Source organism: Colossoma macropomum, unplaced genomic scaffold (assembly GCF_904425465.1).
Source record: "Colossoma macropomum unplaced genomic scaffold, Colossoma_macropomum, whole genome shotgun sequence".
NCBI lineage: Eukaryota > Metazoa > Chordata > Actinopteri > Characiformes > Serrasalmidae > Colossoma > Colossoma macropomum.
Window position 1 is genome coordinate 34,547,008 of NW_023494790.1, and position 12,973 is coordinate 34,559,980.

Sequence of the window (12,973 nt, forward strand, 5' to 3'; positions counted from 1 at the left end):
GCATAAATAGACCTATTTAATTGAATCTAGTGCAGCACAGTGTGAGAAATGTTGAGTAGAAGTAGTTTTTGATAGTATTTTTCAAAATGTGGCACAACTTTGTCTGTTCTAACTTATCAGATGTCAGAAAAAGTAAATATTGTGACTTAAAAAACATAACAAAGCATCACGATATAAATTTTTGACATATTGCCCACCTCTGCTTTATTAATAAACCCCATAAACTCTGGAATGATACCACTGGATCCTGAAATGTTTGGTTGGTTTGCTTCTGTTTAGTCTTGCTAAGGAGCTGAAGGAAAGGCAGTCTGATTTCCCGGATGTCACCTCAGGAGCTTACGTCATCGAGGTCATTCCCAAAACCCCAGCAGAAGTGTGAGTAGCTTATTTGAGAAGAAAAAATCCACGATTATCTACCTACTATATTTTAAACCAATGCAAAATTTGGCTCACAAACGTATCTGAATAACGTTTTTCCACCTGCATGCTGCTGTTTGTGGAGCTAATTTGAATTGTGTACTTCTTATTAGCGCTCTTGTTTATGCTTCTTGTTTTCTGCTCCATGACCAAACTGGAACAGTCAAGAACTGTTTCAAACTTTCCAAGAGCGGCCTATCGGTGCGCACTTCTTGCACGCATAATAGTAGCCAGGTTTTCCCAGGGGAACTGCCTCTGTAGAAATGGTCAAGCTTGGCCTGTCACTGTGTGTAGGCTTGGCTCCTCATTGTACAGGGTGAGATGACACAGTAGAGCTGATGGGAAGCGGCTCGTGAGCTATGGATATGACCACTTTCTGCTGCGGCCACTTGCTAGCGTGGTAGTTCAAAAGAATAGATGATACAGCGGGACGGTTTCATTGCACCACATAACAAAAGACGCCATCTGCCAGTGGTTATATTGGTTGGTGTTAAAGTGAGTGTCATTTCTATGGATGGAAATGGGTTGAAATCCTAAATCGTAAACATGTGGCACATTTGCTGTGGTCTAGAACAAGGCACATTGGAATGGGACAAAGTGAAGTACATGGTGCCTTCAAAGGCTGATTGTAAAGCCTGTATAATGTATAGCTATTGCTATTTGTATACATGAAAGGACCACCTATGTCCACTTATAACAATTTGACCAAAACTAATAATAATAATTTTTCTTTGCATAATTGTTTTCCAACCTCTCCTTATCCATTAGAATTAATGAAGAATTCATTTAAGACTGATATATGGTTGTATGCCAAAGTTTGCACGCACCTGGTCAAATGACATTTCGTTGAATTTCTAAGTGACAATGAGAGAACATGTCCTCTTCCAGAACATGATATTAGTGCACATTTACTGTTTATTTGCTAAATTTAACATTGGAAAAAGAGTAAAACCTAAAATGTGGCCTGTCCAAAAGTTATTGTTAGTTTTTTCAACATATTAAATAGAAACTGTGCTTTAAAATGTGAAGAAAGTCATATTTAAAGGTGCACTATTTGATTCTGGAGAATGATTGTTGATATTTCAACTCAACAGCAAAACAAACACACCCCTCCCTTCAGTGCTCCTTCAGAAGCTCCGCCCCCCAAATTCATGGACTCACATAGTCAAGGCCAACACACTTTTAAATCTTTGTGGCCATAAAACCCTTCACAAATGCCATACAGACAAATACCATGATATAACGTAACAGCGAACAACAACACTAACGTTATGCAGGATGTGGGTTAGCAAACTGTCGCTACAGTTTCTGCTGTGAATCTATTGTTAACCAGTTGCTTTCACAAACAGGACAAAACAATACTGACCTGCTGATTCTGTGAAACAGCAAAAATGTGTTAATGTTACCCACCTGTCCAGCAGGAACGACCTCCTCATCCCTTTTCAGTTCAACTCTCAATGAAGCTTAAGTCAGCTTCTTTTTCATTTTTTTCTTTGAAATTTCCCATTCCACCTTAAAAGTGTAGCAGTTAAGACTACATTTGGTGCCTCAGCTTCTTGTTCGAAATTTTCCGTTCCATCTTAAAAGGTGCAGCAATTAACACTACCATCTGACACCTCAGCTTCTTGTTCAAAATTTCCCATTCCACCTTAAAAAGTGAAGTAATTAAGACTACATTGGTGACTCAGCTTCTTGTTCAAAATGTACCATTCCACCCTAAAAGGTGCAGCAGTTAAGACTACATTCTGGCGCTTCAGATTCCTGTTCGAAATTTCCCGTTCCACCTTAAAAGGTGCAGCAATTAAGACTACAATCTGACGCCTCAGCTTCTTGTTCGAAATTTCCCGTTCCACCTTAAAAGGTGCAGCAATTAAGACTACATTTGGTGCCTCAGCTTCTTGTTCGAAATTTCCCGTTCCACCTTAAAAGGTGCTGCAATGAAGACTACATTTGGTGCCTCAACTTCTTGTTCAAAATTTCCTGTTCCACCTTAAAAGGTGCAGCAGCCAGACAACATTTGGCACTTCAGCTTCTTGTTTGAATTTTCCCATTCCATCTTAAATGGTGCTAACACAATGCTGTGTGGGCGGTCACTGTCTGGGGAGGACAATACAGAACATGGGGAGGACCGATGTTTTCAGAGGGCGGGACTAACATGCATGCGTGGCTGGACCGTCTACGAAAACAACAGAGAAGCTCAGATTACACACACACAGAGGGGGCGTGGCTTCATTCTCTGCTCATCATGCAGTTACTCCACTATGACTTTACATAGAAAATAGTTGTTTGCTTCTATATCAATGTTTAAAATGTCATATATATATATATATATCACTGCTGCCGGAAGGAAACCTTGTGTCTCCATTTTTGTCGTTTTTCAGTTTTTGACATAATTTGAAAATGCTTGCTGCCCATTACATAGTGTGTAAATTTCATGATGATTAGACTAAAATAAACGGCCCAAAATGGCTTGGAAAAAAGTCTGGTTCCATCGACTTACATTAAAAATAATGTAGGTTTTTTCCTTCTCCTGTAAAGTTACCATTTTGGACATACAAGGTATATATATCCCCTTTAAGTGTGTTCCCTGTAGACAATACTATTAAAATGCAGCTTAGTTTCAGTGTGTGGAAAATATGGACTGTGGAACATTTTGAAATTTAATCCTTATATAATACATCGAGCTCTTATTAAAACACAAAATGGGCCCTTTAAAGTGGACTTCCGCCAATTTTTTTTAATATTTCCATTCAGAATGGTTAGATGCGCCATTCTACAGAAACCTACCAAGAATTGGTTCAGAACAGTGGTGATAGGAACCAGACGCCTGAAGCCAAGAGTGTTTCTGTGGTCAGAAAGTGACCACTGATGAAGGTCTGGAGGCTGGCTAACTCAAACTGTGCATCTAAAGACAGATGCTACGATGTAGACGTCTCCAATGAAGTGTCCAGTGAAGTGTACGTCAGCTAACGTAGCCTCTTTCTTTTGCAGTGGTGGCCTGCAGGAGAGCGACGTCATCATCAGCATCAACGGCCAGCGAATCAACTCAGCCAGCGACGTCAGCGCGGCCATCAAGAAGGACGAAACGCTCAGGGCGGTGGTTCGGAGGGGAAACGAGGACGTCATCCTCACCATCATCCCTGAGGAGATCGACCCTTGACCCTCCTTCTCCCCTGACCTCCTGCTCTACCTTGAGCTGGTTCTCAGCGTGAACAAAAAAAAAAAACTAAAGACTTTTACAGAGTGTGCGTCTGGAGCCGCACTCGTTTTAGCACATGTAGTAAACCCCACCTGCCTTTAAACCTATGAGACCCTCCCTAAACTGGCCCACACCCTGAAGGACGTTCCATCCTGAGTCCTCCTCATCCTTGTTTCGGTTCCAGTCGGTCATTATTAAATTCACAATGAGCCTGTTTACACTTATCCTTTCATGAGTCTCATATCTGGGTAACATTCATGTAACACTTACACTCGGTCCACTTACACTCGGCCACTTGATGGCACGCTGATGGATTTTGGTGGAAGTCTACTAAAGCTAGCCATGTTCAAAATTAACAGCTAAACAAATTCGCTGTATTTACATTACACTGTATTTTCACATTACAGAGCATTAGGAGTCTCAAGGATTCTTACTGGTCTTATTGGTCTTATTAGTCTCGAGGACTCTTATTGGTCTTATTGGTGCATTTGTCCAGTGTACCTGTAAAAAGTTGACACGATAAGCTTAAACCCGCATGTGCTAACCTGCTACAGCTGTTCACAAGTGAAGGGAAGTCTTTTAGTCGCTGTGGCAGTCGGTGCATTAGCTAATGCTAAAGCTAACAGTTTAACATTAGATGAGAAGCAGTAATGATCTTCTACATGAGGTAATAACTTTCTGGTCAGTGAATTTTGTGGATGATGGCTTGTCGAGGTGGACAATCTTTTCTAACTTCAGCTATCATAGTTAGCCTAGCTCAGGGGTTCCCCACATTTTGATACTGTCAACCGCAAAAGTTTTCGCAGCCCACAAGAAGATTTGATCGTTTTAAATGCAAGCAAATATAACAATAATCACAGCCTAACAAATTCCATTTGACTATATGATGCAACATAAATATTAAGAAAATGCTATTTTTTCTGTTTGTAGACATATATCCATGATGGGTGAATGGATACGATATATATATGAAATGTATACATTGATTTGCAGTGAAAATATAAACATATCTAGCTAGCTATGTTGGGCATTCATTTTGCCAGACCAATCAATGTCAATGGTTTGCTTATATGTCTATGGATCATTCTACCAGATTGGAGTTGAAAACTCATTTCAGACATCTAACTAACTGGACTTTAGACTAAAATCCTTTTGTTTTGAGTGACCGTATACCCTAATTATGTTTATTTTCTTAAATGATTGAACATTCCATTGTGTTACTGTCAAAACAATCATAACATTACTGAGACTTTTTCAGTAATGACAATTTTAGTTCATTTTGAGCAGAACTCAAAAAAAAAAAACATTAGGAAACATATTTGCTTCAAAACAATGCTAACAATAACTGCTCACCATGTGTCCACAAGGGACAGGGATGCAGTCTCACTTCCTGCTCTAAAATCTAGGGGCATGGCTAAAATAAGGCCCTGCCTACAGGTTAAAACTTTGTGTTTCAGTAGTCACATCACTTTTTTTTCACCATTTCTTTTTTTTAATCAAACTCATGATCAATCAAAATCTTTCAACTTTAAATGACATCAAAAAGATTCAAGTATTACTTTCACAAATGTAAATTTAGGTGTTAGGATTTGGGGCTGTCAAAACAAAGTACCCCATAAATGATGATTTTGTACGTATTTGGCTTAGTACTATCTCAGTTAATGCCTTGAGTTTAAATAGATCATGATATAATCCTTGTAAATATCTAAGATCTGAATACTCCTTATATGTTGTAATGAAGGTCTGTGAGGTTTACAATGTAGAAGACCACAATGTAGATTTCCTGGCCATGATCTTTGGGCCCTCAGACGGCGCTGCATTAAAAACAGACATGATTCTGTAGAGGAAATCACTGCATGAGCTCAGAAACACTTCTGAAAATCACAGTCTGTGAACACAGTTTGTTGCTGCATCCATAAACGCAAGTTAAAACTCTAAAATGCAAAGAAGAAACCATATATAAACAGGATCCAGAAACGCCACCGCCTTCTCAGGGCCCAGGCTCATTTAAAATGTCCTCCAGGCTAGAGATCACTCAGCTTGTTATCAGTACACAGTTCAAAAGCCAGTATTCAAGATGGGATAGGGGTGCATTAGTGCGCATGGCATGGATGACGTGCACATCTGTGAAGACACCATTAATGCTAAATGATACATACATGTTTTGGCAGCATATGCTGCCATCCAGACAACGTCTTTTTCAGGGAAGGCCTTGATTATTTCAGCAAGACAGTGTCAAACCACATTCTGCATATTACAGCATGGCTGCATATTAAAAGAGTCTGGGTGCTAAACTGACCTGCCTGCAGTCCAGACCTGCCACCACTGAAAACATTTGGTGCATTATGAAATGAAAAATATGACAAATTAGCCCCTGAACTGTTGAGCAGCTGTAATCCTGTATCAAACAAGAACAGGAAAACGTTTCACTTTCAAAACTACAGCAGTGTCTCCTCAGTTCCCAAACAATTAGTGTTGTTAAAGACGAGGTGATGAAACACAGTAGTAAACAGGCCCCCGTCCCGACTTTTTTGGAACATGTTGTTGGCATCAAACTCAAAATGGGCATATATTTTTATACAACAAAATTTCTCAGTTTCAACATTTGATATGTTGACTTTGTACTCTTTTCCTTTAAAACTATAGTTTACATGATTTGCACATCATTGCATTCTATTTTTATTTACATTCTGCACAGCGTCCCAACTTTTTTGGAAATGGTGTTCTACTTATCTTGCTTGAAGAAATAGCCCAGCTGCATCTCCAAACCACCTCCAGATAGCAATCCGTCCCAAATGCGTCTTGGTTGCATTTGCAGTCAGACAGCTATTCAATCATACATGAACACATGAAGTGGCTGAGGGTAAACAGGCTCATTATATTCCACATTGCAAATGCATGTAACGAGTCTTCGGCTCTTAAGTGGCTGATTCCTGACCATGTACTGTTTTTGTTCTTTACTTATATGTGTACATCAGAAAGGTACTATGCGCAGCCGTCGGCAAGTTGTGTTCTTTGTTTATTCTATATGTGCTTAAAGAATCTTCATATGAGAGACGCTGAATGGATATTCTGCTTTTGTCAATTGTTTTATGGGATTATTATTTTTTCACATAAAACAAAGTATTTCTCTACACGAACATCTTAAAAATGACCCGAGGTAATTAAAAGACTGTCTCTTCGATTTAAATGGCATTAAATGTTTCTCTTCACTTAATGAATCCAGTCCGTACCAGCAGTTTTCCTCCTATCCATTCCTTGACCGTTATTTTGTGCATCTTTGGTTTAATCGGTCCCACTTTGTATTAAATGTCTCTAATAACTGTGTAGTTACATGTGAACAACATATGCAACAACAATGTAACTACTAATGGTTTAGTCACTGTTACAGATGGATTGCAGAAGTGCACCTTATGTAATTACATGTGTATCAACTTCAGTTTTGCCTCATATAATTACACAAGGGTATCTTATATAGTTGTAACAGCCTATTGTCTCTCATGTATTTACACAAGGGTAATAACACAAATGTAATTACATTTGTAATCAGTTACAAATGTTTCAACTTTAAACCATTCTGTAATGTGACAGTACAGCAGATGTCCACTTATCTTAAAATGTAACTTTTATGCCATTAACTAAAACCCCCCCAAAGCAATGTCTATATTAGCACTCCATTATTACACAGTACCTACATAATAACTACACAGGAACTGTCCACTTATTTTAAAGTGTAACTTTAACACTACACTACAGGAAAGTTCCTGTGTAGAAGATACACTTGTGTAATTACATTAAGCAAAACTGAAGTTGATACACCTGTAATTACATAGGCTGTACTTCTGTAATCCATCTGTAACATTGATTAAATCATCATTGGTTACAGTGTTGTAGCACATGTTATTCATGTGTAACTACACAGTTATTAGAGACATTTAATAGAAAGTGGGACCGTTTCATCTCCTCCCGCTGACATTTTTTGCTTCCGTATCTGATGCCTTTTATTTCAGAAAGGGAATAAAGAAATGGGCAACACTGTGCTTGTGAGCTGTTTCAGTATTCCTGACTTCAGGCATCAAAACGAAGCCGCCGTCTCTCCTGGCGGAACAACAGACGAGCAGGAAATATTAAAAAGCTTGCAGCGCCTGGTTCTGCTCTGCTTCGCTTCTTCCCTGAGAGTTTAATAGGCCTTTTAATGAGTCCCGCCGCACAGCTTTGGCCTTTACAGTGACTGTTATTTATTCCGTTATGATCCCAAACATGATGGACGTCAGTGGTCCTGTTTTTCTCTCCTGATTGGGTTATTATCGCCGTGTCCTTTTGCTTAACAGGGTGAATTTGGGGCATATAAGCTTAAAGGGGTAGTTCACTGATGTACCGTCACTGTATATGTTCAATACAACCATAATACCAATAAATATGTGCCATTACTTTAATAACCTCTCATTTTTTCTGAGTCCAAATGCTAATCTGGTTTAAAGAGAACAGCAGAAAGTCTTGATTTTTCAAGTATGTGCTGCCAAATGTGGTTCCAGGTTTAGAGAATAGCTCTTTATTTCCCAAGTGATAAATATTTCAAGCAAGGCCTTCCCTCTTTTAAAGGAATGCACCAACATTTTTCATCCAAATACTGCCGATTACCCTCAGCGAAAACATTTTGAGGCATTTCTGTTGGCTTGGTTAAAAGGTAATTCTACCCTAGCCATTTTATAATATACTATCCAAAACCACCATGTCCATTTATATTGCTGTCATGCAAAAACACCATACATCTCATATTTTTTGCATTTTTTACTTTTTTTGCACAATTTGAAATCTCTGGTGATGGCACTGTGGTGCAACAACATGGGGCTGGGTTCGATTCCCCGGCCAGGCGACCGGGTCCTTTCTGTGTAGAGTTTGCATGTTCTCCCCATGGGTTTCCTCCGAAAGTCCAAAAATATGCAGTCAGGAGAATTGGAGATTTCTGCCCAGTGATGAACTAGTGGCCTATCAAGGGTTTTTCCTGGCTTCTGCCCAACGAGCACCAGGAAAGGCTCCAGCACCACCGTGACCCAGAAGGATAAGTGGCTTAGAAAAAGTGTGTGTATGAAAACTCCTCTTACCCTTTGCATTGAATTTCATGATGAATGGGCCAATCAAAATGGTCCAAAATGATCTGGGAAAAAATTTGGTTACATTTAGTTAAGAATGTTTCTTCTCTATCCTGTGAAGTTACCATTTTGGATGAATTGCTGATGATTAAAACATCGGTAAATCTGAAAATATGAAACACGAAAGTGTTCTTTGGGGATTATTTTGCCCTGCATGCACCTCTCTGCCATAAAGGCATTTTTAAAACTATTTTTATTTTTAATTTTAGGCCAAAATCTTTTAAAACTATTATAATAAATGTCCCTCTGTGGCGCAGCTTTTAGAGGTGGACGTCTGGTTCCTACCACCTCCACTGTGAACCACTCTGAATGATTCTGTTTAGGTATTAAACATTTATTCATGCAGAAATTGTGAAAAAATGATGGAATTCCCCTGGAAATAGCCAGGGCCCACTAACAGGTCCAGGCCTTCATTCCTCACTTCAAAATAAGTAAGCTTTTCTATGTAATTACTGAAGACTAAGTCTTAGGATGTAAAAACACTTGGGAATTTAAGAGGTTAAGGGCGTTCTGTTTTTAAATGATAGCCAGTGAGAACATTTAGGCCTTATATTTTTATATAGCTTTTATGTGTTTATATATACTTTACGTGCTCTGTGAATCTTTGGAAAAGCTATTAGAAAATGTACTGTTTTTTTGTTTTATTGGCAGGGCACACGGTCATTATCATGGTCATAATCTGTAACTATTATAAGCATTATTTATGATTTTTTGCAGTGTTATGAAACTGTTTACCTATAAGGCTATTTACCATTATGAATAAAACAGACCATAATTAATTCTCACCATATTTAGCAACTCAGACGTCCAAGGTCATCGAAAGAGATACTGTTGTTAAAGGACAACTCCACCCATTTTTCTTAATTTCTGCACAGTTCAGTCATTGAGATGAAAACAAAGTCATTTAGAGTGGTTCACTGTAGAGACTGAGTGGTGGTGAATGGAACCTGGGGTCACCATGACTACAACTCAAATATAGCCATTTATTTACTATCCAAAACCACCAATGAACCTACACATTAATGTTTATGATGATAAAATATTTTGCCTCACAACACCCTGCATGTATCCCTCCACCGTGAAAAGATTCATATATATATATATATATATATATATATATATATATATATATATATATATATATTTAGGCCAAAACAGGCTGTGTGTTCATAACCATTTTCTGTAGTAACTTTCTGTGAGGGAGCTTTTAGAGGTGGACGTCTGGTTCCTATCACCACCACTGTGAACAATTCTGACTTTGCTTACATTGCAACCATTTACTTATGCAGAACTTTAGACAAATCAGTGGACTTCCCCTTCAAGTCTGAGGTGTGTTCACATGGAATATGCTGCCCTCTACTGTTACTCTACTGAAAATGCGCCTTACACGTGCCACATAAGGTCATGGATATTTCTTTAGTCAAAAACACAACGGCACCCAAAGCACATGCAAAAGTACAAATTACACAAATCTACACCGCACAAGCTGCATGTCAGGTCGTCTATTGGCCACACTGAAGAAAGTGCTTTTCCTTTTCATTTGGCTTTACTGGAATGACCTCAGGCAGAGGAAGAATAACTCAACTAATAACGCAACTAACACACCAACTAGCGCTTGTTTCTGGGGGCGTGGGAGTATCTGGAGGCCAAAAGCATCATGCAGGGAAGGGCAGAGCAGAATTAGGCCATTTTCTCAAAAATCAAACCCATGTTTTATTGGGCAGTTAGTGGTCTAGACCCCTCGAGTCCTCTCACTGCCTCAGAAGGAGAGAATGCAAGATATGCAATGAATCTTGTCAGAAAACAAGCTTCCCTACTGTGGCCTTTTACTGTGGGAGTCAGGAAGCGATGTCTCCCACTGTGTTGGTTGAATTGAGTCTTTTGGCGGAACAAACTGAACCCAGTCAGTTTCCTGTAACAATTCATTGCTTTGTCCAGTCAGTGGTGATTGTGCCCATAGATTTGCATACAAAGGCTGGGCAGCAGACAAGCAGCTCTGTCGCTGTGCAGTATTGCACAGATTTGTACTCAATGATCCAAGATCTGCTGTTATTGTATTTGCATTGTAATACTAGAATCTTGTAATAATTATGCAAGAACCATGCAAGGAACCAAGGAACATTTACTTCATTGGGTTATTTCATAAGGCATTTAAGGTCTAAACAGGTCATGTTGTTGATATCCACAGTCAAAATTTTCTTAATTTTTAAAATTTATTTTTGCATTTCATGCAACCATGCAACTTTTTAAATGTCCAGACCCGTGAGCCAAAACATTATGACTATATGCCTGATATGCTGTTGATCCTCTGCAAGCCACCAAAACAGCTCCTACTCGCCAAGACATGAGCTGTGTCCCAAATCAGGGTCTGCATCCTTCAAAGGATGTGGTCTTCAAAGGCTTGTCCTCCACTCTAATGCAATCGGCCTTCAAATGCAGCCTCCAAAGGCTGCAGCCCCTGAATTGGGACATAGCTATGGACTCTGCAAGACCACTGAAGTACCCTGTGGTATTTGGCACCAAGATGTTAGCAGCAGATCCTTTAAGTGCTATAAATTGTGAAGTGGAGCCAGCACGAATCTGACTTCTTGTTCCAGTTCAGCAATTTGGAGGCCATGGAGACGTCTTTGCCATGTTCTTCAAACCTGTTCCAAACAACATGTGCAGAGCGACGGGGCATGTTATCCTACTGAAAACTGCTACCGTCATTGGGGAATACCATCGCCACGAAGGGATGTACCTGCTCCATAACGTTGTTTAGGTAGTTGGCACGTGTCAAATTGGCATCCATATGAATGTCTTGATCCAGAACATTACCCAGAGCTTCACACTCCCTCCACCAGCTTGTCTTCTTCCCACAGTGCATCCAGATGCCATCACTTCCCCAGATAAATGGCGCACACATTCCTGGCTGTCCATGTATTGTAAAAGAAAACGGGACTCATCGGACCAGGCGACCTTCTTCAATTGCTCCATGGTGCGGTTTTGATGTCTGCATTCCAATTGCAGGTGACTGGTTCCAGAGACCACTAGTGTCCTGTAGAATACCTTTAGATCCCACAAGGATTTTTGTTGAGATAGAGGGGTAGGGTGAAGTGTTAGGGCTACATGGCCCTCTAAACAGAGGTTTTTCAGAGACTCACTCCAAAAACCGGCAAGATGGCTGCACAAATGACCAAAAAAACCAGCAAAAATTGCTAGCTAAACTTCCCGTCCCACCTTAAATGGTGCAGCTATTATATTCTGGCGCCTCAGGCCTATTTAAGGTGGAACGGGAAAATTCAAACAAGAAGCTGACGAAATAGCTTCATTTCATTTAAGAATTAGGGGTGGGAGATAATAAATAATGGTCACCCCCAACCCTTTGAAGTCATATGATGCCCTAAATGTAACTAAAGCCCTCAAACTAAAGTAACTCAGTTCCAAGGGGCAAGATGACACTCAAAAACAAGGGGTAGGGGTAAAAATAAGAAATGGGATTGGGGCCTTAGGTGAATACTTGGCAATGTAATGTCCAACAGTAACTCTCTGTGTTTTTCATCCTCTTCCCTTTGGTGGACTCTGCTCTTCAGTTCAGCTCACAGAGTTTTAATGGAGTCGAGGTCAAGGCACTGAGATGGCCACTGCAAAAGCTTCATCCTGTACTCAGCGAGCCATTTTTATGTGAATCTGGAGAAATGCTTTGGATCATCACACTGCTGGACGATCAGTGACTGGCCAGTTTCAGCCTCCTGACAGGCAGCCAGATTTTCGTCTGTCCATGAAGCTGTTTATTCAGTTTGGCAAACTTCTGGCACCTGCATTTGTAGTGTGATTGGAGTAGACGCTTTCGTCTTGGCAAGTTAAGTCTTCCGAACAGCTTGTAGGCACAATGGTGGCGTTCTATCACCCCTCTGGAGACGCGGCGACCCCTAGACGCACTCGACATCTGCACTTCTCCAGCTGTGGGAATGGAGAGCTCTTGAACGTCCTCCTCACTGAGTGGGAGGTTGTGTAAAAATACAGTTTCCACTTTCCAGCTGCACCTGCTTTAAATTAGACTTGATTAATTAACTACAGCTAGCGGTTCTGTCAGCTCGACAGCAAATATTAAAACAGTAAAAATATCTCCCAAAGGTGTATGAGTCGGTGATCGTTTACTGAAATGTTCTTGTGTTTTATGTATTTATTTTTTACCTCTGAGATCCACTTATGTTACGTCGGA

At 40.0% G+C, this 12,973-nt stretch overlaps 1 protein-coding gene across 1 annotated transcript in view; it reads left to right on the forward strand.

The window, feature by feature from the left end:
• Window positions 1–3,840, forward strand: part of htra1b (HtrA serine peptidase 1b) — a 53,306-nt gene extending 49,466 nt beyond the window's left edge. Inside the window, exons 8-9 of the mRNA XM_036573180.1 lie at window positions 280–375; window positions 3,409–3,840. Of these exons, the coding sequence (XP_036429073.1) occupies window positions 280–375; window positions 3,409–3,577 (265 nt within the window). The 3' untranslated portion in view covers window positions 3,578–3,840. The remainder of the gene's footprint in view (window positions 1–279; window positions 376–3,408) is intronic.
• Window positions 3,841–12,973: the final 9,133 nt, after the last annotated feature.